The 27,197-nt window shown below is 41.5% G+C and overlaps 1 protein-coding gene across 50 annotated transcripts in view; it reads left to right on the top strand.

The window, feature by feature from the left end:
* NHS (NHS actin remodeling regulator) overlaps positions 1–27,197 on the top strand; it is a 505,180-nt gene that overhangs the window by 439,409 nt on the left and 38,574 nt on the right. For all 50 annotated transcript variants that reach the window (XM_055564127.1, XM_055564142.1, XM_055564128.1 and 47 more), the window contains 2 exons: positions 1,558–1,710; positions 16,154–16,287. In XM_055564127.1, coding sequence (XP_055420102.1) covers positions 1,558–1,710; positions 16,154–16,287 — 287 coding nt within the window. The remainder of the gene's footprint in view (positions 1–1,557; positions 1,711–16,153; positions 16,288–27,197) is intronic.

Below are 27,197 nucleotides of genomic sequence, written 5' to 3' on the forward strand. Positions count from 1 at the left end.
GTCTCTCTGGCCCCCAGTCTGGGGGTAGTACTGGCCTCTCTTCGTAGAAAAACACTGGAGCCCGAGTCTCCAAGCCACCAGTGCTCTCTCTGCAGCTAGTCCTTCTCCCAGGATGAAGCATGTAAAAAGGGGGAATTCCCTGGTGGTCCAGTGGCTAAGACTCTGAGCTCCCAATTCAGGGTGCCAAGGTTCAATCCCTGGTAAGGGAATGAGATCCACATATCCTGCTACTAAGAGATCACATGCTGTAAATAAGACCCACTAAGTCATGTCCAACTCTTATGACCCCATGGACTGTAGCCTGCCAGGCTCCTCTGCCCATGGGATTCTCTAGGCAAGAATTCTGCAGTGGGTTGCCATTCCCTTCTCCAGGGGATCTTCCTGACCCAGGAATCAAACCTGTCTCTACTACATTGCAGGCAGATTCTTTACTGACTGAGCTCTGAGGGAAGCCCTAAATAAGACCCAGCACAGCCAAATCAAGAATTAAAATAAGTACCCCCAGGTACCTGTAAGTTACACTTACATCATCACTGTTGCACTGTCCAACAAAGAAAGAATCCACATACCCACTATGCACTAATATGGTATGGACCTGGCTTCCTCACTCCCCCACTCTCCCACCAGGAATCAAACCCATGACCCCTGCACTGGGAACCAAAGTCCTAACCACTACACCACCTAGCAACTCTTAAACGGTAACCTTCTACCCTGCCCCCCGCCCAGCTCTGAGAACTTACCCTCAGTTTACAGCTCAGTCAGTAAAGAATCTGCCTGCAATGCAGGAGACCTGGGTTTGATTCCTTGGTTGGGAAGATCCTCAGAGAAGGATATGGCAACCCACTGCAGTATTCTTACCTGGAGAATCCCCTGGCAGGCTACAGTCCATGGGGTCGCAAGAGTTGGACACAACTTAATGACTAAATCACTCCCATCACAGAGGTATATATCCTACCAATCCTGATGCTCGCACGGTGCTCAGGAGTTCTGCAGGAATTCCAAAGGCGTTGGCATGCCCCCCTCCTCTCCAACACTATGTGTACATTCCCTTCCTAACACGCATCACCCCTGTAATAGGTTATTTAATAAGTTCTTTAGTTCTTGTGCTCTTAGGCAAAACTAAGGAAGCTGAGCAGTGCTTCGAATGATGGGCAGATAGTACAGTGGATAATATATGGCTCAGTGGTAAGGTTCAGGAGGTAGGAAGTAAGACAAGGGCACTGATCAAGTAGGCATCAGGAGCAGCTGTGCAGAACTATATAATTCTGAGGCCTTCCTCTGGCACTTCTCTGCCTTCCTACAAGGCAGGACCTCAGCCCACTCTGAGGCCTGGCTCAAAGAGCCAGGGTCTCTCGTCCCTTGCTTTGGGGGGCAAAGGTTGTCCCTGTCTGTACTGGCAACTTGAAACCTTTCTCGAACTCCTCTGGTCAATGCAGCGGACTGGATTTCCACTGTGCCCAGGCCCCACTCCTGTTCCCCTTTCCACCATGGGGACAGTGCAATGCACAGCTGAAAACTGCTCCTGTCTAATGCCCTGTTTCCCTCTTGATCTCGCAGCTGTCTCCAACCTGGACGTCGAGAGCAAGCTGAGCGTTTACTACCGCGCACCGTGGCACCAGCAGAGAAACATCTTCCTCCCGGCCACCAGGCCGCCCTGTGTGGAGGAGCTGCACCGCCAGGCCCGGCAGAGTCTGCAAGCCCTGCGCAGAGGTGACTGATCTCGGGCTTGGGGGCTTTTGGGGGAGAGAACTTGGAGCTTGTCCCCCCAAGGGCTTGTTCTGTGTCCCTTTGGTCCCAACACCTCCCCTCGTTAGAGCCAGTACTTTGAAATGCTCCCTTTTCTACCCTGAAATGAAATTCTTGGTTAGTATAACCTGCCTATGGATATAACTAATAATAGCATTATGGCCTGAATATAGCAATAAAGAGAATTTAAAAGGAAAATGGTTTATAATAATCCTACTTGCAGCATATAAATGGCCAGACATGGCAGCACTAAAAGACGTCATGGAGTCAGATGTTTACGCCTATCGAAAGTAGGTTCAGATTAAGTAGAGACAGGAGTCATTCTGATCAAAAAGTACAGAGACATGAAAGTGGCAAGAGAAAACAGCCATAGAAACTGGTGCATTCAGCACGTATTAAACATGAACCAAAAAATAAAACACCTCTGGATTACAATTACAAGAGAATTAGGTTTGACTCAGAAATATGTTCTAGGCTTTTCCCTGAAAATAAGTTCTGGAGTGATAGCTGTGGAACCTGGGGCACTGATTCCGTATTGTAGGAGGGCTCCCGTCCTTGGCTCCAGCCTGGTCCTCCATGAACCAGAAGCTTCCCAGGGTGGGGGTGGAGGCTTCCGCTCCTGTTGAGAAGCAGTGATGTGATCCATTCTACATTGGAGCACATGGAGGCCTAGAGAGGCCAAGACACCTGTGAGGGTCACACACAACAGGTTAGGTACAGTGCCAGGCCCAGACCCGAGCCTCCAGAGCCCCAGCCAGACTTATTTTCCTCCACATCATACACTGTCCTAGGGAAGTAAATATTTTCAGTCCTCTCATAGTCCTGTGAAAGTCGGAGATAGGCACACAGCCTCTTCTTCCACTGCCTGCATTTTTACTGCCGTAAAGCCACTCTACTTAGGACAAGGAGATTAAAACCTGGCATCAACCTTCCAGAGTCCCCTCCTTTGGTGTCAGAATTGGGCATGCCAGCTTTTTTGGTCTTTAGATTTTTGCTGTGGAGACATATGGGGCCTGTACAGTCAGGTGTCTTTGTTCCAGATACCCTATGCTCCTTTAAGGAATGGTATTTGGTGAGCGTGTTAACATTCACATAAAAGACTTTCATGTTACTGTCAAGATGGAGAAATAAAATGGCAAATGTTTTCAGCTTTTTTCTTCCTCATGTACATGACTTCTCCCTTTTCCCCATCCCTTGTCTTTTTCACCTGTAACAAAAGAGCTCATGTCCTAATATCCCTAATACAATTCTTTCTGACAATTCTCCTTGGTTATTAGTAGCTGATACTATCATGAAGGCCAACCGTCCGTATCCCCTCGACCTACCTCTGGCATTCTTACTATTCACTTGGATTTGATAGTTGGCTGAAAAGTTCTTTACTGATTTTTTAGTGCCAGCCACCCTCCAGAAAGCTTCCTTAACAACACCCTTCCTGTTCCTCGGTGGCCTGGATTAGGCCCTCTTCCCATAATAGCCTGTGCATCCTCCCATTGTGCCACTTAAAAGCTTATATCATCACCAACCACTTACCGGCCTGTCTCCTACCATCAATCCGTGAACAAGTCAAGGATGAGGAAGATAGAAAAAAACATTTTTTTTGACCAACTGCACTGAGTGGCTTGTGGGATCCTAGTTTCCCAACCAGGGACTGAACCCCGGCCCTCAGCAGTGAGAGTGCTGAGTCCCAACTGCTGTACCACTGGGGAATAACCATAGATTTTCTTTTTTATTCAAAGCATTTACCATAACCCTGACATAATAGGTTCTCACTCATAGTAGGTCCTCAATGAATGTTTGTGTACCTGAATCAAATTCTGCAGAAAACTGCTTGAGCACTAGGGGTAGAGAATGATGACCGAGGAATCTGATCATTCTCACTAAATACTTTTCTGATCCCGTCATTGCTGCTGCTGCTGCTGCTGCTGCTAAGTGCGCTTCAGTTGTGTCCGACTCTGTGCGACCCCATAGATGGCAGCCCACCAGGCTCCCCCGTCCCTGGGATTCTCCAGGCAAGAACACTGGCATGGGGTGCCATTTCCTTCTCCAATGCTTGAAAGTGAAAAGTGAAAGTGAAGTCACTCAGTCGTGTCCAACTCGTAGCGACCCCATGGACTGCAGCCCACCAGGCTCCTCCGTCCATGGATTTTCCAGGCAAGAGTACTGGAGTGGGGTGCTATCACCTTCTCCGGATCCCATCAGTAGAGAGCTTCAATAATGTTAGCCCTTTAGACATAATTATTTTTATCCCTTTATTTTTATTCATAAGTCATCTGATTAGATTTTTCCAGATTCAACCAGATAACGCTAAGCTGCTCATAAGCTACCACATTTCACTGTGTTGTCAGGTTTAGACTTAATGGCAGAACTAAGGAACAGCAAGTGCCAATATCAATTTTCTCAGAACTTCCTCCTGGAGGGCTGAGAGAGGGATATGGGGCATCCTGGGGTTTCTAGGAAAGACAGAGGAGCTGCGTCTTGCCCTCCACACACAGGCTTGCTTCGTGGTTGTCTCCATAGCAAATCTTGGGTGTAGTAGTTTTAATAGCACTGCAGAGAGCCATAAACAGGAATTATAGGCATCATAGAATTAAAAACATGCAGTGTAGAATTGAAATTAGAAAGTGACTTTTTTTTTAAACCTTGTCCAAGAAACAGAAGCTTACTAGTGCATTTGTCAGAATACCACTTTCGCCATCTGGTGGCCATGACTAATACTGACCTATCTGACAAGCTCTTGCTCACAAATGAGCTTCCCTGTAGGTGCTCTATTTAGACAGTTGGAGTATCCTGAGATCAGAACTGAGAAACCAGCTGCCTTTAAGATCTACTCTGCAGCAACCCCCCTCAACAAAGTCAACTGAGGGTCCAGGCATTGTGCTAAACCTGGGATGCAGAGAGCAATAGCATATGGTTCTTGGCACACAAAGAATTCCTGATCTAGTAAGGGAGAAGGGCAAATAACCAGGTCATTTCAACACAGGGCCACGGGAGCTCAGAGCAAAGGCACTAACCAGGCCATGGAGCTTCAGAGAAGGCTCCTCAGAGGAAGCAATGCCTTAATGGAGTTCAAGTTATTAAGCCTCTGATTCTTCTTTTTTCCCATTTTTTTCTTAGCAGTTCTTTATGCTCAGAGCCAATAATGGCTTGAAGTGATGCCAATGTTTACATTTGTAAGACAGTGACAGAGAGATTATTATGAGGCTATAAAGAGAGATTTACATTTTATATTTCCTTCTCTTTCAAGTTTTGGGGCTGGGGTCTACATTTCATTGGTCTAAGGGAATGAGGACCAAGAGTCTACTGCAGTTTCAGGCTCTAGTTGATAAATGGTCTCCCCACACCACCACCAGAAAGAAGTATTAGGGAGCCATTAATCTGCCTGCCTCCTGCAGGCCTGGGGCACATGAACGAGATGAGCTTTAGAAAGAGCAAGCGGGGAGAAGCCGAATGGGAAACTGAGTTGATACCTCCCTCCAGACTCCACCCTTCCTTCTACCTTTTCCCAACCAGTGACACCTATCTTTTACTCTCATTACAATTTTAAGAATGTAGAAGCTTTTCCTCCCACCGCCCATCTAGAAAAGCCGACTTTCTCCTGGTAGAGAAAAATGAGGGTGGCACTAGAGGCAGACACTTTAACATGGCAGACATTTATCTCAAAAACCTTCCTGGAAGGGAGAGCAAGGCGGCAGAGTGGGACATGGAGCCCACCTCCCTCCACAAATACAGGAAAATTCCAGCTGCATCTGGAATAGTTCTCACAACGTATCAGCTAAAAGCCATCAAAAGAGCTCAACCAACCAAAGAGCCCCATATACTTGGGTAGCACTAAAGGAGAGGGAACTGCACCCCTGGGGGAGAGCTGTGAAAGAGAACTGGTTCCCACACCCTGGGAACCTCTTTCACTAGCTGGGAGGTCTGCCAGGACAAGGGAGCTTCAGGGGTCTAGAATTTCCAAGAGAGGAGTATGCCCATGCTACCTTGCTGCCAAGCAAGATAGAGAGGGACGGGCACTAAGCTGCCATGTTACTGCCCAGCCAGGGAGGTGCACCTGCGGGTCTGCACAGTGCTAGATGTGGAAACTCAGGCTTCAGCGGACAGACACGGCGAGAGCACTTGGTTTGGCTACGCAGAGATATCCAGAAGAGCCTGGAGTGTGGTCTGGGCTATAAGGGGAGGCACACACAGGACGGGGCACAGGTCCACCAAAGGAGCCCCAGTCAACGCAGGAAGGGCTGAGTGTAGGTCCACCATAGAAACCTCATTCTCAGTGTGCTCACAGTGGTACATGGCTCCAGCCACACCAGACTTTGGGAGCACACACACACACACACACACACACCAGGGCTGACATCAGAACCAATTATCAGTGCTCCCACCATGGGGCACTGCTTCAGTGGGCATTAGGAGCTCATGCTTTGTGAACGAGCACACACCAAAGGCAAGGCTGCCACCCGAGCCAATTATCAGTGTTCTCACAGCCAAGATGGGTCTTGGGGTGGCACCAGCAGCAGCTGATTTTGTAGACGTGCACACTGGCTGGCAGGATACGTCACAGAGTCACATGTCCTGGCACACAGCTGAGTGCTCTGGTCTTACCTACCTCACACTACAGCTGAGAACCAGATCTCAGGGTTTCTATTCCAACAACTGGGGAGCAGGCCCTGCCCCCAACAGAGCTGTGGCAACTACAGAGCAAAGAGGGGGCCCCACCCAACATTACAGTGCAAGCTCTGGACAGCACAGCACCAAACACACCCTTCATCAAGGGAGGATAACGGCCAGCACATGCTGAGGAAAGATGCGGCAGGCATCCATACCAAATACAGCCCTCACATCAAAACTACTGGACTCGCATAGTCTGTACCAGAACACTCCTACAGGAAAACAGCACTTCAAGATCACAGTAGAAAACTGTTCCTCCTAAATTCATGGAGTAAGAGAAATATAAGTAAAATTAAAATGCAGAGGAACTACTCCCACTTAAAAAGACTAAGAGAAATTCCCTGAGAGAAACAGACCTCGCCAGTCTACCAGACCCCAAGTTCAAAAATGAAGTGATAAAAATGCTCAAGATCCTCAGAAAGACTATTGATAAAAAGGCAGATCACTGTAACAAGGAACTAGAAACCATAAGGAAACCAAAATTAGACAACTCAACTGCTGAGATAAAAACCAAGCTAAAGCCAATAAACAGCAGACCAAGTCTACATAGTGGAACAAATAAGTCATCTGGAAGTTAACACAAAGCACCCAATCAGTAGACAGAAAGACAAATGAAAGAAAAAATGAAAGCGACATGTGAGACCTACGAGATAATGTAAAGTATGCCAACCTCTACACGAAAGGGATTCCAGAAGAAGAAAGAAAAAAGGGGATCAAAATGTAGTTGAAGAACTTGTGGCTGAAAATTTCTCAAACCTACAGAAGGAAACAGATATCTAGGTACAGGAATCACAGAGGGTCCCAAATGAGATGAACCCAAACAGATCCACACTAAGATATATAATTGAAATGGCAAAAGTGAAAGATAAAGAGGGATTCTAAATGTAGCAACAGAAAAACAGAGTCATTTACAAGGGAATATAAAAAGGCTATTAGCTGATTCTTCTACAGAAACTCTGCAGGCCAGAAGGGAGTGGCAACATATATCCAAAGCTCTTAAAGGGGAAACTTGCAAAGTACAATACTCTACCCAACAAGATTATCATTTAGCATAGAAGAAAATAGAAATAACTTCTCAGAAAGCAAAAACTAAAAGAATAGAGCAATACTCATGAAAATATGTTCAACATTGATAATGACTAGAGAAATGTAAATCAAAATTACAGTCAAATATCACCTCACACCAGCTAGAATGGCCATCATCAAAAAATCCACAAACAGTAAATGCTGGAGAGGGTGTGAAGAGAAGGAAGCCCTCCTGCACTGTTGGTGAGAATGAAATTGGTGCAGCCACTATGGAGAACAGTATGGAAGTTCCTTTAAAAACTAAAAATAGAGCTACTGTATAATCCTGAAATCCCACTCCTGGGCATATACTTGGATAAAAACATGATCTGAAAAGATACATGCACCCCAGTGTTCATAGCAGTACTGTTCACAATAGCCAAGACATGGAAGAAACCTAAATCTCCATTGACAGAGAAATGGATAAAGAAGCTGTGGTACATACAAAAGAGAAAGAAGTAATGCCATTTGCAGCAGCATGGATGGACCTAGAGATTGTCATACTGAATGAAGTAAGGCAGAGAAAGTGAAATATCGTTATGATATCACTTATACGCAAAATCTAAGAAATAGTGATACAAATGAACTTATTTACAAAACAAAAACCAACTCACAGACTTAGAGAATGAACTTATGGTTACTGGGGAGGGGTGTGGGTAAAGGATAGGTAGGGAGTTTGGGACTAACATGTACACACTGCTATATTTGAAATGGACAACCAACAAGGACTTACTATATAGCACAGGAAACTGCTCAATATTATGTAACAACCTAATGGGAAAAGAATTTTTAAAAGAATAACTACATGTATAACTGAATCACTTTGCTGTACACATGAAACTAACACAACATTGTTAATCAACTATATTCCAATATAAAATAAAGGCTTAAAAAAGAATACAGCAATACTAAACCTTATCCTAAAAGAAATATTGAAAGGTCTTCTCTGAGTAGAAAAATAGCAAGAATCTATAGGAAAGGGAAATTTACAACAGGAAAGGTAAATATATGAAAGGATTGACGACCACTTAGATAAGCCAATACATGCATTAAAAAAAACAATTAAAATTGTGAAAGCAATTAAAATTATAAGGACAGAAAAAGGATAAACATGAAGATATAAAATAGGATATCAAAATCACAAACTATGGGAGAGTAAGAAAATGTAGATTTTTTAGAATGTGAAAAGTTATGACCAACCTAGATAGCATATTGAAAAGCAGAGACATTATTTTGCCAACAAAGGTCTGTCTAGTCAAGGCTATGGTTTTTCCTGTGGTCATGTATGGATGTGAGAGTTGGACTGTGAAGAAAGCTGAGTGCTGAAGAATTGATGCCTTTGAACTGTGGTGTTGGAGAAGACTCTTGAGAGTCCCTTGGACTGCAAGGAGATCCAACCAGTCCATTCTAAAGGAGATCAGCCCTGGGATTTCTTTGGAAGGAATGATGCTGAAGCTGAAACTCCAGTACTTTGGCCACTTCATGCGAAGAGTTGACTCATTGGAAAAGACTCTGATGCTGGGAGGGATTGGGGGCAGGAGGAGAAGGGGATGACAGAGGATGAGATGGCTGGATGGCATCACTGACTCGATGGACATGAGTCTGAGTGAACTCTGGGAGTTGGTGATGGACAGGGAGGCCTGGCGTGCTGCGATTCATGGGGTCGCAAAGAGTCAGACACGACTGAGCGACTGAACTGAACTGAACTGAGCTCACATGACTATCAGTCTAAAACAAATAGCTAGAATTACAGTTTAACACACTTGAAAACCAGGGTAACCACAAATCAGAAGCATACAGTGGTCTCACAAAAACTAAAAACAAAGGAACTCAAGCACAATGCTAAAGAAAACCATCAAACTACAAAAGGAAAAACAAAAAAGGGAAGACATACAAAATCAACTGGAAAACAAGGTTTAAAATGGCAATAAATACATACTATCAATAATTACTTTAAATGTCAATAGACTAAACGCTCCGATAAAAAGACACAGAATGACATAATGGATAATAAAACAAGAACCTACAATATGCTGCCTACAAGAGACCCACTTTAGGGTGAAAGAAATACATAGATTGAAAGTGAGGGGATGGCAAAAGATACTTCATGCAAATGGAAATGTCAAAAAAGTAAGGGTAGTGATATTCATATCAGACAAAACAGACTTTAAAACAAAGGCCATGAATAAAGACAAAAAAGGACACTATATTAATGATACAGGGATCAACAGAAGAAAATATTGTCCTCATTAACATATATCCACACAATACTAAAGCTCCTAAATACATAAAATAAATACTAACAAACATAAAAGGAGCAACTGATGGGGCTACATTAATAGATTTTTATCAATGGACAGACCTTCCAGACAGAACATAGGTAAGGAAATAGACACATCTAAATGACACTTTAGAATAGTTAGATGGATTGATATCTACAGGACACTACATCCAAGGAAACCAGAATACACACTCTTTTCAAGCACACATGGAACATTCTCTAGGACAGACCACACACTAGGATATAAAATAAAGTCTGAACAAATATAAAAGGATAGAAATTATCTCAAGCATCTTCTCTTACCAGAATGGCATGAAACTAGAAATCTGTCACAGAAAGAAAAATGAGGAGGAAATGATCACATGGATACTAAACAACATGCTACTAAAAACCAACTGGCCAACAATGAAATTAAAGAGGAAATTTAAAAATACCTCAAGATGAAGGACAATAAAAACACAACCATCCAAAATCTTTGGGATCCAGAAAAAGCAGTCCTGACCTGAAAGAAGTTCATAGCAATACAGGCCTTCCTCAAGAAATAAGAAAAATCTCCAATAAACAACCTGACCTTCCACCTAAAAGAATTACAAAAAGAACATTTAAAAGTCAGCAGAAGGAAGGAAATAATAAAGATCAGAGAGGAAATAAAATATAGATTAAAAATAAAAAATCAATAAAACCAAGAGCTGTTTTTTTTTTGAAAGAGTAAGCAAAATCAATGAATGGCTAACCAGGCTCACCTGAGAGAGAGAACCCAATTACACAAAATAAGAAATGAAAGAAAAATAATTACCAATATTGCAGACATATTAAAAAATAAGAAAAATACTATGAACAGTAATATGCCAACAAAATGGACAACCTAGAAGAAACTGACAAATTTCTAGAAACATACAGCCTGCCAAAACTAAATCAACAAGCAACAGATAATTTAAATACACTGATTGCTGCTGCTGCTGCTGCTAAGTCGCTTCAGTCGTGTCCGACTCTGTGCGACCCCATAGACGGCAGCCCACAAGGCTCCCCCATCCCTGGGATTCTCCAGGCAGGAACACTGGAGTGGGTTGCCATTACCTTCTCCAATGCATGAAAGTGAAAAGTGAAAGTGAAGTCGCTCAGTTGTGTCCAACTCGTAGCGACCCCATGGACTGCAGCCTACCAGGCTCCTCCATCCATGGAATTTTCCAGGCAAGAGTACTGGAGTGGGGTGCCATTGCCTTCTCCAAAATACACTGATTACTAGAAGTGAAATAGACTCATACCTATCCTTTTCAAACTCTTCCAAAAGACTAAAGAGAGGGGAACCCTCCCCAAATCATTTTATGAAGCCAACATCATCCTGATATCAAAATCAAAGGCACTACAAAAAAAGACAATTACAGCTCAATATCTCTGATACATGTATCAACAGATGCAAAAATCCCCACCAAAATGTTAGCAAATCAATCCAACAACATATAAAAAGGATCATACATCATGATCAACTTGGATTCATTCCAAGGATGGTTCAACATACACACATCAATCAAAGTGATACACCATATGCCATAAAAAAAAGACAAAAACAACATGAGCATCTCAATAAAGTTAGAAAAAGCATTTGATAAAATTTAATATCCATTCATGATAAAAACTCAGATGAAAGTGAGTATAACAACGTAATGCTGAATAACATCCATTTACAACAAATCCAGAGCTAGTACAATACTCAGTGGCAAAAAGCTGAAAGCCTTCCCACTGAATTCTGAAACACCAACGTGGAAGCCAGCTCTCATCACTTCTATTCACCATAGTATTGGAAGTCCTAGCCACAGCAATTAGATGAGAAAATGAAATAAAAGGTATCCAAACTGAAAGGGAAGAGATAAAATTGTCATTGTACACAGATGAGATGATACTCTATATAGAAAACCCTAAAGACTCCATATAAAAACTATTAGAATAAATGAATTCAGCAAGGTAGCAGGGTACAAGATCAATATACAGAAATCTGTTGCATTTCTTTACACTAGCAATGAAATATAAGAGAAAGTAAAACATTTATTGTGTATTTAAAATTGTGTAAAAAAAAATTAAATACCTAGGGAAAAAACCTAACCACTGAGGTAAAAGACTGATATGTAAGAACTATAAAACACTGATACAGGAAACTGAAGGTGATACCAAGACATGGAAAGGTCTCCCATGCACTTGTTCTGGAAGAATTAATATTGTTAAAAACAGTCATACTACCCAAAGCTATCTACAGATTTTATGTGATCTTTATCAAATTATCCATGACATTTTTCACAGGCTAGAACATATAATCCTAAAATTTATATGGAACTACAAAAGACCAAGAATTGCCTTAAGAACAAAGCTGGAGGCATAACCCTCCCAGACTTCAGACAATATTACAAAGCTACAGCAATCAAAACAGCTTGGTACTGTCACAAAAACAGATCAAAAGAACAGAAGAGAAAAAACAGATAGATCAAAAGAACGGAATAGACAGCCCAGGAATAAACCCACATGCCTACAGTCATTAACCTTCAACAAAGGAGGTAAGAATATACACTAGAGAAAAGACAGTCTTGTCAGCAAGTGGAGCTGGAAAAGCTGGACAGCCTCATGTAAATCAATGAAGTTAGAACACTCCTTCACACCATACACAACAATAAATATAAAATGGCTTAAATACTTAAACAATAACACCATAAAACTCCTAGAAAAGAACACAGGCAAAACATTCTCAGACATAAATGGCAGTGTTTTCGAAGATCAGTCTCCCAAGGTAAAAGAAATAAAAACAAACATAAATAAATAGGACCTAGTGAAGTGTGTAGATTTTCTCATAGCAAAGACATAAACAAAAAGACAGCCATAAACAAATAAACCATAAACAAAAGACAACCTACAGACTGGGAAAAATATTTGCAAATAATGAGAGCAACAAGGGCGTAGTTCCCAAAATATACAGACATCTCATACAACTTAATGTAAAAAAACGCAATAAATAGACGTGTTTCCAAAGAAGACATACAGATGGCCAACAGGCACGTGAAAAGATGGTCAATATGGCTAATTATTAGAGAAATGCAAATCAAAACTACAACAAGGTATCACCTCACACCAGTCAGAATAGCCATCATGAAAAAGTCTACAAATAATAAATGCTGGAGAAGGTGTGGAGAAGGAGTACCCTTCTATCCGTTGGTGTGGATATAAAGTGGTGCAGCCACTATGGAGAACAGTATGAAGGTTCCTTAAAAAACTAAAAATAGAGTTACCATATGACCCAGAAATCCCACTCCTGGACATATACCTGGAGAAAACTATAATTCAAAAAGATACTTGCACTGCTATGTTCATAGCAGCACTGTTCACAGTAGCCAAGACATGGAAACAGCATAAGAGTTCATCAATAGATGAATGGATAAAGGAGATGTGGAATATATACAATGGAATATTACCCAGTAATGAAAAAAGAATGAAATATTGCACCAACATGGATGGACCTAGAGATTATCATACTAAGTCAGAGAAAGAGAGATATATGTTATCATTTACATGTGGAATCTAAAAAAAAAAATCCACTTATTTACCAAACAGAAATAGACTCATAAACATAGAAAACAAACTTGTGGTTATCAAAGGGGGATGGATAAATTAAGAGTATGGGATTAACAGATATCCAGCACTATATATAAAATAGACTAACATCAAGGATTTACCTGTATAGCACAGGGAACTATATTCAGTATCTTATAACAGAAAGGAATCTGAAGCTGTATGCCTGAAACTAGCACAGTATTGTAAATCTACTATATATAATAAATACTTTTTATAAAAGTCTTCCTGATGAGCAATGGCTTTGGAGGCAGTTTAGCAAAGAGCACCTACATGGGGTTGAGGACTTTTCTCTGGTTGTGAATGGGAGTCAACATTTGTCTCAAGAACCCCAAGCAAAGGAAGATGAGTAATTCTGCCACATTTTCCTGGCAGACAAAGTTGGCAGTTGAGGCAGGGAGGCCCACAGACAAGCCAATCAGACATGGACAGAAATCAGAAGGCTCGAGAGTGCTCAGGTACTGGTTTAGAGTGCAGCACACTGAATACAGCAAAGAAGAAAGAGGTCAGCATTAGGGAGGCCAGTGTCAACGGGCAACAAGACCCAGAGAAGGGCCTAACAGAAGGGTACAGTGAGGCCACTGACTCAGTACCCAGCCTATGGGAAAGATAGGGCTTTAGAGTACATTCTACAGTTACAAAAGCAGACCTTCATGAAAGCATTAATTTGTTCTTCCTTTCAGTCACTCCACAAACATTTACTGAAAATCCACTGTATCACAGGCACAGCAGGGCACAGTGATGGAAAGCTGTCTATAATCTCTGTTGTCCAGGAGCAGACTTCTATACAGAGGCAGACATACAGAGAGATCCTGACTTTTATCACTACAATGACAGAGATGAAATGGGCCCTGGGCACTACAGGGCCTTTAGAGAACAGACACCTGACGCCACCTGAGAGGGTCAGTGTAGTTGGCTGTTTCCTAATATGGGTAAAGGGCTTCCCTGGTGGCTCGGTGGTAAAGAGTCTGCCTGCCAGTGCAAGAGATGCAGGTTCTATCCCTGGGTCAGGAAGATCCCCTGGAGAAGGAAATGGCACCTCACTCCAGTATTCTTGCCTGGGAAATCCCATGGACAGAGGAGCTTGGCGGGCTACAGTCCATGGGGTAGCAAAGAGTCAGACACGACTGAGCAACTAAACAACAATACAGAGGAAAGAATACTGTCTTATGAGTAGTCAAATATTCTATATTATCAGTGTCCAAAGAATTAGAATGTGATCAAATGTAATTATAACAAATACTATCAAATCCCAGCAGTCTTGCTCTGATGGGCGAGGTGTGTTTAGATCTTCTAGAGCTTACGGGTCAAGGAGTGGTCACAAGCAGGGCCCTGGGGCCAAGTGTGTACCAGTGACAGCTTGGCAATGACTAACCCTAACCCTCCCTGATCCATGTAGGTGTCTGCACAAGAGGGACACTATCAGTGCCTGCTTTGTGCAATAGTCAAGATAATGTACCTACAAGCTTTTGCAAAGCATCTCTGATGCATGCCCATTGCCCAACAAGCACTGGGCATTACAATTGTTATTGTAGATGTGCTGAGTAATGGCAGTTTTAAACAACAGAAGGCAATTTAGGACACCTGCTGCACAAATTTGTACCCTGGTCATATTGGGTGGGGGTCACGAGACTTTAGGCCCTGGGTGTGAGTGTGGGCTGGGTTTTGGCAGGTAATGCAGCCTTTGTTGTGGCAGTTTGTTGGGCAGGGTATGTTGGGTAGGCTCACTGAGATACCCAGAAAGCTAAACTGTGCTCCTGGTGTCCCTGTGATTCTTATTATACAGTTAGGATCATTTCACCCCATACATGGAAATTTCTTGGTTTTTTTTCCTAAAGTAGCTTTATTCCTAAATCAGACAGTTGTCATCACCGGGATCCCTTTGCTTCCTCTAGGAACCCAGAATTTGAAAACCACCTGGGTGTTGTGGGTGACAGGGCTTAGATGGGTGTAATGGTGTGCCAGCCACAGTCTCTTTTAAAAAAAAATGTAAGTAAGTAAGCATTAGTTGCTCAGTCCTGCCTGACTCTTTGTGACCCCATGGACTGCAGCCCACCAAGCTCCTCTGTCCATGGGATTTTCCAGGCAAGGATACTGGAGTGGGTTGCTATTTCCTTCTCCAGGGGATCTTCCCAACCCAGGGATTGAACCCGGGTCTCCTGCACTGCAGGCAGATTCTTTACCAACTGAGCTACAAGGGAAGCCCAAAAAATGTAATAAAGAAATAAATGAATGAGGCCCTAATGTGTAGGACTCACCAATTTCTGTGATATAAATATTCCCACCATAGCCTATTTCAAGTTACTGACAATTTAAAAGCTGGCTTGCAAAATTCCTGAATGCCTAACTATCTGTGCCCCTGAGCCAATGTGAGCTGGCTCCATCACCCACTGGATATCTGTGAGCATCTATCCTTACCACACCCTGGGAGGCTCTGACGTGTCTGTGCCTATGGTCCACTCCAAGACTCAGGTCAGCAGATCTTGCACCACTATTCTAGATTTTTTTTTCTTGCTCATGTTGTTTTGAAACAAGTTGTACTGAGAAATATCAAACGCAGAGTGATCCGTCTTGAGACGGACCCGCTGAAATGTAGGCATCCAATTTCATATTACTATGAAGTAAGTTTAGTTCAGAACCATTCTGAAAATCTTATTTGGTATACAAATGAGCTAGATTAGCAAAAACTTACTTTTTCCCAGCCTTTTGCTCATCCTCCCAAGGGGGAAAGAGAAATTGAAAATGCCAAGTGTGTTTCTATATTATTGATTTTTCTGCCCCCAGAACACCGGAGCCGGAGCGATCGTCGGGAGCAGAGAGCTGCTGCACCCATCTCAGTAGCAGCTCCTCCACTGCCCGCCTACCCCCCTGCTCACAGCCAGAGGAGGCGCGAAGCCAAGGACCGGCACTTCTTAACGGTGAGCTTGGTGGCCAAGTGGCCACCCTGTGCCTACTTAGTGGGAAGTCTGAGTGGGTCTTGGGAGTCAGTGTCCCTTATCCTACCAAAGGAGACTGGGCTGCCTGAAAGAGCTAGTTATGGGCATTTGACAACTGAATTTTTCCCCTTTTGTTTTTGAAAGGAATGCCTCTTTCTTTGGAATAGGGTGGGGATACAGATTTTTTTTTTTTCAGTTAATTGGCTGCACAATGCTGTAAAGCAGTAACAGTTAAGGACTCTAAAGTAAGAGAAATTAGGAGTATGGGATTAAGACATATACAGTGCTATATTAAAAAAAAGATAAACAGGACTTATTGCATAGTTTTGTTGTATACCTGAAACTAACATGATATTGCAAAGTATACTTTAATAAAAATAAAATCAGAGGGGAAAGTCCTTCAAATCCTAATTCTTCTGCAATTCTAAATCTGAAAGATTTAGGGCTGGTTATTTACCTTCTTTGTCCTAAGCTCCCTCATCTGTAATATGGGGAGATTAATAGTAGCTAGCTTATCGAGTTTGAGGGTTAAATGAGATAAGGCATACAAAGATCTTAGCACAATGCCAAGCATAGAGCAAGACCTCAGTGAATGTTAATTGCTGCAACCACTACTATTGTTCCTAGCCAGGCGATAGCGTGTCTGTCTTGGTAGGGTGAACTGAGAAAGAACTTGCGTGATGTGAAAAATGAGTGTTTAAAGATGAATCACGTCATAATTTCATGCTTCCCCCATTCTACAAAGAAGGGTGTTCTGAGTAACCAGCTACTAGAGTGATGTCACCACCACTGGTGATGTCAGCCTTGCCTGGGTGGGTGTGGCTGTAACTCGGCTCAAGCCCCCAAGTATGGATCAGACATGATGAAGCTGAGACCAGCTCAGAATACCTGAAACACCATTACCCCAGGTGTGTCTTCTGAGGCCTAAGCAGGGACAGGTGAGCATTTTCTGCCATCACTGAGGTGAGGGACTACTATTTCTGTGACCAAATCAGCCCACATAGCCTGCCTGAGTGGGTGGACTCCTGCACCCTTGTCATGCCAGTGTCATGCCTAAGTCTAAAGAAGTTATAATAGTGTAGGGAGAGGTTGAGGTTTTTATTTGAAATTAAGGTTGTATGTATCATTATAAACCCTGTACCCTTCTGGGTTTTATAACATGCAAATTAGAATCAAAATATTTGGGTCACATGATGCCAGACACCCAGATGAGAACACATGTCATCTGAATGACTCTCATGATATATCCAGATAAAACAATGAGTGATATTTAACAGTAGACAGACATTTTTCCTACCTGTGGCTAGATAGTAGGCTTCACGTCCTTCAGGCTCATCAAATGTCTGCTAAGTGCCACACTGCTGCAATGCAGCTCAGGGACCAGAAAGGAAGGTAAGAGCCTCTGAGGGCTTTCCAGGTCTTTATATAGAACAGTTACACATGCTAGTGATTTGTCATAAAAGCCCCTACTTGACAAAAGTTCCTATTAAGCTCAAATCTGCTTGCTGAAGCATTTGCTTTTAATGAGGCATTTTCTGCATAAAAATGCTAAAAATATTTTTCCCATTCATTATAACATGTTTTGTGGCTCATTAAGTTGGTTTTTTTGGTGGGGGGAGGTGGGAGAGAAGATGTTAAGCATTTACAGAAATGACATAAAAATATTACCCTTTGTCTTCATCTGCATAATTTTTAATAATGTCTAAATTCCAAAGTAAGAGTATAGGAAAAAGCTTAGACTAATGAATAGCAATGAGGGTACTTCATTTTCCCAATAGACATTAATAAGAGGTCATACTTATATAAAGCAGAAAATTTACCCATCTCAATGATACTATTTAGTATATCTAAGTAATTTGGGAAAACTTTAACTGTTTCATTTGTTTGATTGAGTTTGGATCACCATGGTCATTGGAAGATTTTCCATTCAAGTTGAATCCCTCAGACCTGGAGCTGACTCACAATAGAACACAGTTCTGTACATTATGCTTACAAAGGCCGTACACTGCTAAAAGAGAAAAGGCTGTTGGTATAGGGATAGGAAATTTGTAGCCAAATTGCTAGACATACATTATCATAAATGGCAACTCTTCTTTCATTTACAAGACTTTAGTTAAATCATTTTTTCCTTTAAAAAAGCATTCATACTGAGATTCTGATACATAATCATCCACAGTTCTACAAACTATTATACTGTACCTTGGTCATTAAAGACATGGACTGTGAAGCCAACTGCCTGGAATTGAAGACCAGCTCTGCTATTTACGAGCTGTGTGACCCTGAACAAGATAATCATTTCAGTGTCTCAGGGAGAATAAGAGCTAGTACCTCATAAGTCTGAAATAAGGATTGAATGTATTAAAAATGTAAACAGTACCTGAAGCATAATAAGCACTTAATATGTATTAGACATCATCATTATTACAATTAGGCAGTCAAGTCCCTGAGGTTATTAGTGACACAGTGATAAGACATGGGTCTAACTAGGCTTAAATCCCAGCTCTGTAAGCCAAAAATTCAAGGGGTATCTCCTAACTGAAGTCCACGTGGAAATTCTCCTTCAGCAAGGATGGCAAAGGAGGTGATCTCAGGCCCAGACGGTTTACCAGGGGAATTCAACTAAACCTTCAAAGTCCAGATAATACCAATGCTCTATAAGATGTTTCAGCACATTGAAAATGAAGAACTTCACCATTTCTTTTATGAACTTTTGCTGAAGGTTTGATACTTAAACCTGATACAGATGGGAGGGAAGGTGGGAAGGAGGGAGAGTAAAAGCCAGGAAGAACAGACCAATATCAATTCATGATTATTGATGCAAAACTACTAAATTAGGACTTCCCTAGTGATACAGTGGATAAGAATCTGCCTGACAATGCAGGGGACACAGGTTCGATCCCTAGTCTGGGTAGATTCCACATGCCATGGAGCAGCCAAGCCTATGTGCCACAATTAATAAGCTCACGTGCCACAGCTACTGAAGTCTGCGTGCCCTAGGGCCCATGCTCTGCAACAGGAGAAGCCACCCCAGTAAGAAGCCTGTGCACCTCAAGAAAGAGTAGCCCCTGCTTGCCACAACTAGAGAAAGCCCACACGCAGCAATGAAGACCCAGTGCAAAGCTAAAATAAATAAAATACATTTAAAAAGTAAATTAACTTTGAGCAAACAGAATACACTATCATATTAAGAAATTAATATACCATGACTAAATGGGATTTATTCCAGGAATGGAAGGTTGGTTCAGTATTAGGAAATCTATTAGTATCATATACTGTGTTAATAGATCTGAGGAGGAAAAATCCATATGATTACTTCCATAGATGATGGAAAGGCCTTTAATAAAATACAAGACCTATTCTTTATGAAGACTTGAGAAAATAGGAAGTGAGTGGTACTTCATTAACAGGATAAAATATCTCTGCCTTAGTCCTAAAGCCAATATCTTACTTAATAGGGAAACATCAGAGGCATTTCTACTAAAATCAGGAACAAAGGAAGGATACTCACTATCTGGTACTAACTGGCATTATATTACAGGGATTAATCCATGCAGTTAGACAAAATAGATCAATTACAGGTATAAGAATTGGTAAAGAAGAAGTAAACCTAGGTCTAGTTGCAGGTGATGTGATGCTGTACCAGGAAGATTGGAGAGAATCAATGATAAAACTAATTTAAACAATAAAAGAATTCAGTACAGTAGCAGGACATAAACACAAAAATCAATACCCTTCATTTATACAAATGAGAGACAATTAGATGACCTAGTGCTATAGAAAATTCCATTTACAGCAATAACAAAGATTACTTAGAAATTAATTTTTCACAAATGTGCAAAACCTATATTGGAAAAGCTTGAAAGCATTCCTAAAAGACACAAAATTAGCCTTTCTCAAATGGAAGGACATCCCTTGTTCTTGTACAGAATGATTCAGCACTATAAACAAGTCAGTTCTAAGTTAACTTAGAAATTGAACACAATCCCCCCCAAAATTACTCATAAGCTTTTATAAAAAGGGAGTTAGATCCACTGATACTGAAGTCCTCCTGGAGAAGCAAACATACAAGAACAGCTAGAGAAAATTCTGACCAAGATGGCAGAGCAGAAAAACCCTGAGCTCACCTCCTCTCACAGCACACCAAAACCACAGCCATCCGCAGAACAACCATCTATGAAAATGACCAAAACCTACCAGAAAAGATCTTTAACAACTAGAGACATAAAAAAAATAAATAAATAAACAAAAAAATAAACAAGGAACCACAACAAGATGGGTAGGAGTGGATTTGTGATATAATTAAGTCCCCAAGGTGAGTGACCCACAAACTGGAGAATACTTATATTGCAGAGTTTTTCCCACAGGGGAGATCTGAGTCCCACATCAGGCTCCCTAACCCAGAGGTCCTGCAATGCTCTGGGAAGACAAGCCCCCAGAGCATTTGGCTTTGAAGGCCAGCAGGGTTTAACTACTCTTAAAGGACGCACACACAAAAACCTCATGCACACCAAGATCCAGGGCAAAAGCAGTAATTTCATAGGAGCCAGGGCCAGAAGCATCTGCTGGTCTTGAAGAGCCTCCCCGAGAGGTGGGGGCAGCTGTGACTCATCCTGGGGACATAGACACTGGCAGCAGCCATATTTAGGAACTTATTCTACCCCATGGAAGTCAGTGCTGGCAGGTGCCATTAGCTCAGTAGCACCAAGCCGTGGCCTTACCCAGTGGCCTGTAGGCGCCTGTTTTGGGGCATCTCAGGTCAAACAACTAACTGGATGGGGACACAGCCCCACCCATCAGCACATAGGCTGCCTAAAGACTTCGTGAGCTCATGTGTGCTTAGTCACTCAGTCATGTCTGACTCTGAGACCCTATGGACTGTAACCTGCCAGGCTCCTCTGTCCATGGGGATTCTCCAGGCAAGAATGCTGGAGTGGGTTGCCATTCCCTTCTCCAGGGGATCTTCATGACCTAGGGATTGAATCCAGGTCTCCTACATTGCAAGTGGATTCTTTACTGTCTGAGCTCATATGAGCATGAGTTCATAGCCCCCTCTAGACACACCTCTAGGCATGGCCTTGCCCACCAGAGGGCCAAGACCCAGCTCCACCCACCAGTGGGCAGACACCAGATGCCAGAAAACTACAGTCCCACAGCTTGTAGACCCAGCCAGCCAAAAGTACATCAGACCCAATCCTTGGACATGCCCTGCCCACTAGCAGGACAATACAAGTTTTGGGACACCCCAAACCTCATACTCAACTGTGTTAGGAACTATGCCTCCACCACAACTATGCCTCCATCAGTGATCTGACACCAGCTCTGGATCCCTGGGCCCTGCAGCCAGGCTCCAGGACCAGGCTCCACCTGCCAGTAGTCTAGCACTAATCCCAAGAACTGCCTTCACCCACCACTAGAGAGGACAATGGCCCCTGAGTCTTCTGTGCCCTGACTCCACCCACCAGTGAGCTGGTACTAGCCCCAGGGCCCCCCAGAGTTCTGTAGTCAGACATTCATAAACAAGTCCCAGCAGCCAGTAGCATCCATACAAGGCAGGGCCTGACAACCAGTTGGACTAGGGGCCTACCAGACCACCCACATTGTCAGCCCACCACAAAAGAAGGACCCACACAGCCATCTTAGAGGGAATCCCTAGAGCATATAGCTTGGGTGACAAGAGGGGAATGTGCTTCAGGGACACATAGGACTTGTCCTACAGAGGGCCACTCCTCCAAGGTTGAGAAACATAACTAACCTACTACATATGTAAAAATACCAACAGCAACTTAGATAAAAATGAGGTAGCAGAGGAACATGTTCCAGATGAAGGAATAAGATAAAACCCCAGAAGGACTAAGTGAAGAGGAGACAGACGTTCTACCTTAGCAGGAGGTCAGAGTAATGATCGTAAAGATGATCAAAGAACTTGGGAGAAGAATGGATGCACAAAACAAGTTAGAAGTTTTTAACAAAGAGTTAGAAAATATAAAGACTGATGAAACAGAGATGAAGAACAGTAACTGAAATGAAAAAATATACTTTAGGAGGAATCAATAGTAGACTAAATGATATCAAGGACTGGATCGATGAGCTGGAAGACAGTGGTAGAAATCATTACCAGTGAACAGAAAAAAAAAAAAAGAATGAAAAGAGGACAGTTTAAGAGACCTCTGGGACAACACCAAGCATACTAAAAATCCCATTATACAGGTCCCAGAAGGAGAAGAAAGAGAGAAACAGGCTGAGAACATATCTGAAAATCTAATAGCTGAAAACTTGCCTAACCTGGGAAACAAAACAGTCACCTAAGTCTAGGAAGCACAGAGTCCCATAGAGAAGAACCCAAAAAGGAACACACCAAGACACACTATAATTAAAATGACAAAAATTAAGGATAAAGAGAGAATATGAGAAACATCAAGGGAAAAGCAACAAGTAACATTCAAGGAAACTCCCATAAGGCTATCAGCTGATTTTTCATTATAAAATCTGCAGGCCAGAACAGAATGGCACAGTATATTTAAAGTGATGAAACAGAAAAGCCTACAACCAAGACAACTCTACCCAGCAAGGCTCTCCTTCAGATTTCACAGAGAAATCAAACGCTTTACAGGCAAGCAAAAAGAGTTCAGCACCACCAAACCAGATTTACAACAAATGTTAAAGGAACTTCTCTAGGCAAAAAGAGAAAAGGCCCCAAGTAGAAACAAGAAAATTACAAAACGAGAAAGCTCACCAGTAAAGGCAAATATACAGTAAGGGTAGAAAATCATCCCCAAAAAACTAGTAGGGAGGTTAAAGACAAAAGTAGTAAAATCATCTATATCCACAATAAACTGTTAAGGAATACACAAAATAACTACATAAAAGTATGATATTAAAAATAGTAATTGTGGGAATTCCCTGGCAATCCAGTGGTTAGAACTCTACGCTTCCTATGCATGGGGCACAGGTTCAATCTCTGGTTGCAGAATTTAGATTCCATAAGCCTTGCAGCAAAAATAAAGCAATCATGAGGGGAGGAGAATACAAATGCAGGATTTTTGAAATTTATTCAGGGTGCCCAGTCTTGCCACTATTTTTCAACATAGTTTTGGAAGTGTTGGTCATGGCAATCAGAGAAGAAAAAGAAAAGGAATCCAGACTGGAAAAGAAGTAAAGCTGTCACTGTTTGCAGATAACATGATACTGAAAATCCTAAAAATGCCACCAGAAAACTACTAAAACTAATCAATGAATTTAGTAAACTCACAGGATACAGAATTAAAACACCAAAATCTCTTCTATTCCTATATACTAACAATGAAAAATCAGAAAGAGAAATTAAGGAAACAATCTCATTCACCATTGCAACAAAAAGAATAAAATACCTAGGAATAATCCTACCTAAGGACACAAAAGCCCTGTATCCAGAAAACTATAAGACACTGATGAAAGAAATCAAAGATGATACAAACAGATGGAGAGATATACCATGTTCTAGGATTGAAAGAATCCATATTGTGAAATGACTATACTACCCAAAGCAATCTACAAAGTCAATGCAATCCCTTTCAAATCACCAATGGCATTTTTCACAGAACTATAACAAAAAATTTTTACAATCTGTTTGGAAACACAAAAGATCCCAAAGAGCCAAAGGAATCTTGAGAAAGGAAAATGCAGCTGGAGGAATCAAGCTCCCTGACTTTAGATGGTACCACAAAGATAGAGTCATCAAGACAGTATGGTGCTGGCAAAAAACCAGAAATATACATCAATGAAACAGGACAGAAAGCTCAGAGATAAACTCATGCACCTATGGTCACCTTATCTTTGACAAAGGAGGCAAGAATACACAATGGAGAAAAGAAAGCCTCTTCTATAAGTAGTGCTGGGAAAACTAGACAGCTACATGTAAAAGAATGAAATTACAACACTTCATAGCACAATACACAAAAATAAACTCAAAATGGATTAAAGAACAAAATGTAAGGCCAGACACTATAAAACTCTAAGAGGAAAACATAGGCAAAACACTCTTTGACATAAATTGCAGCAAGATCCTTTTTGACCCACCTCCTAGAATAATGAAAATAAAAACAAAAATAAAAATAAATAAATGGAACCTAATTAAACTTAAGAGCTTTTGCACAGCAAAGGAAACTCTACATAAGATGAAAAAACAACCCTCAGAATGGCAGAAAATATTTGCAAACAAAGCAACTGACAAAATATGTCTCCAAAATATTATCCAAAATATTATCTCCAAAATATATAAGCAGCTCATGCAGCTCAATATCAAAACAACAAACAACCCAATCAAAAAACAGGTGAAAGACTTAAATAGCCATTTCTCCAAAGAAGACGTACAGATGGCTAATAAACACATGAAAAGATGCTCAACATTGCTCTTTGTTAGAGAAATGCAAATCAAAGCTACAATGAGGTATCACCTCACACTGGTCAGAATGGCCATCATCAAAAATTGTACAAACAATTAATGCTGGAGAGCATGTGGAGAAAAGGGAACCCACTTGCATTGTTGGTGGGAATATAAATTGATACAACCACTCTGGAGAGCAGTATGGAGGCGCCTTAAAAAACTAAAAACAAAACTACCGTATGACCCAGAATTCCCACTACTGGGCATATACCCTGAGAAAACCATAATTCGAAAAGACACATGTTCCCCAATGTTCACTGCAACACTATTTGCAATAGCCAGGACATAGAAGCAACCTAAGTGTTCACTGACAGATAAATGGATGGAGATACGGTCCATATATACAGTGGAGTATTACCCCTAAAAAGGAACAAACCTGGGCCATTTGTAGAGATGTGGATGAACCTAGAGTCTGTGATACCAAGTGAGTAAGTCAAAAAGAGTAAAACAAAAGTTGTATGTTAATGCATATATATGGACTCTAGAAAAATGGTACTGATGAACCTATCTGCAGGACAGGAATACAGACAGAGAGAATGGATTTGTGGACATAAGATGAATTGAGAGGGCAGCATATACACCACCATGTGTAAAATAGATAAGTAGTGGGAAGCTGCTGTGTACCACAGGGAGCTCAGTTTGGTGCTCTGTGATGACCTAGAGGGTGGGAGGGAGGCTCAGGAGGGAGGAGATATATGTATACATATAGCTCATTCACACTGTTGTACAGCAGAAACTAACACAACACTGTAAAGCAGTTATACTCCAATTGAAATAAATAAATAAAATAGACACCACAGAAATAGAAAGGATAAGAGACTACTAGGGCTTCCCTTGTAGCTCAGTCAGTAAAGAATCTGCCTACAATACAGGAGACCCAGGTTTGATTCCTGGGTTGGGAAGATCCCCTGGAGAAGGGAATGGCAACCCACTCCAGTATTCTTGCCTGGAAAATCCCATGGACAGAGGAGCCTGGTGGGCTACAGTCCATAGGGTCGCAGGAGTCGGACACAACTTAACGACTAAACCACCAAAAGACTACTACAGACAACTATATGCCAATAAAATGGACAAACTAGAAGACACATGGACAAACCCTTAGAAAGATACACTCTCCCAAGACTGAACCAGGAAGAAATAGAAAATATGAACAGACCAATTTCCAATAATGAAATTGAACCAGTAATTTTAAAACTCACCCCCACCCCATAAAAAAGTCCAGGGCTAGATGACTTCACAGGTGAATTCACCAAACATTTAGAGAAAAGTTAAGACCTATCTTTCTCAAAATATTCCAAAAAATTGCAGAGGAAGGAACACTTCTCAACTCATTCTATGAGGCCAGTGTCACCACGATACCAAAACCAGACAGAGTCATCACAAAAAAGAAAATTACAAACCAACATCACTGATGAACATAGATGCAAAAATCCTCAACAAAATGTTAACAACACAAATCCAACAATACATTAAAAGGCTCATACACCATGATCAAGTGAGATTTATCCCAGGGATGGAAGGATTTTTCAATATCCACAAATCAATCAATGTGACACACTACATTAACAAATATAAGCATAAAAACCATATGAGCACCCCAACAGATGCAGAAAAATCTTCTGATAAAGCTCAACATCCATTTATGATTAAAAAAAAATCCAGAAACTGGGCATATTGGTAACATAACTCCACTAAATAAAGGTCATACATGACAAACCCACAACTAACATCATGCCCAATGGTGAAAAGTTGAAAGCATTTCCTCTAAGATAAGGAACGAGGCAAGGATGGCCACTCTTGCCACTTTTATTTAACATAGTTTTGAAGTCCTACCCACAGCAATCAGATGAGAAAAAGGAACAAAAGGAATCCAAATTGGAAAGGAAGAAGTAAAACGCACTTTTTGCAGATGACATGATACTATACATAGAAAATCCTAAAGATGCCACTGGAAAGGTACTAGAGCTCAATGAATTTGGTATAAAATTAAAATACAGAAATATGTTGCACTTGTATACACTAATATAAACTATCAGAAAGAGAAATTAAGGAAACAATCCCACTTACCATTGCATCAAAAAGAAAAAACAAAACCTAGTAATAAACCCATCTAAGAAGATAAAAGACCTATACTTGGAAAACTGTAAGACGTTAATGAAATAAACTGAAGACAACACAAACAGATAGAAAGTATACCATGTTCTTAGACTGGAAGAATATTGTTAAAATGATCATACTACCCAAGGCAATCTACAGATTCAGTGCAAGGAAGGGAAAGAGTGAAAGCCGCTCACTCGTGTCCAGCTCTTTGCAACCCCATGGAATATACAGTTCATGGAATTCTGCAGGCCAGAATACTGGAGTGGGTAGCCTTTCCTTTCTCCAGGGGATCTTCCCAACCCAGGGATAGAACCCAGGCCTCCCATACTGCAGGCAGATTCTTTACCAGCTAAGCCACAAGGGAAGCCCA

Source organism: Bubalus kerabau, chromosome X, assembly GCF_029407905.1.
Source record: "Bubalus kerabau isolate K-KA32 ecotype Philippines breed swamp buffalo chromosome X, PCC_UOA_SB_1v2, whole genome shotgun sequence".
Classification (NCBI taxonomy): domain Eukaryota; kingdom Metazoa; phylum Chordata; class Mammalia; order Artiodactyla; family Bovidae; genus Bubalus; species Bubalus kerabau.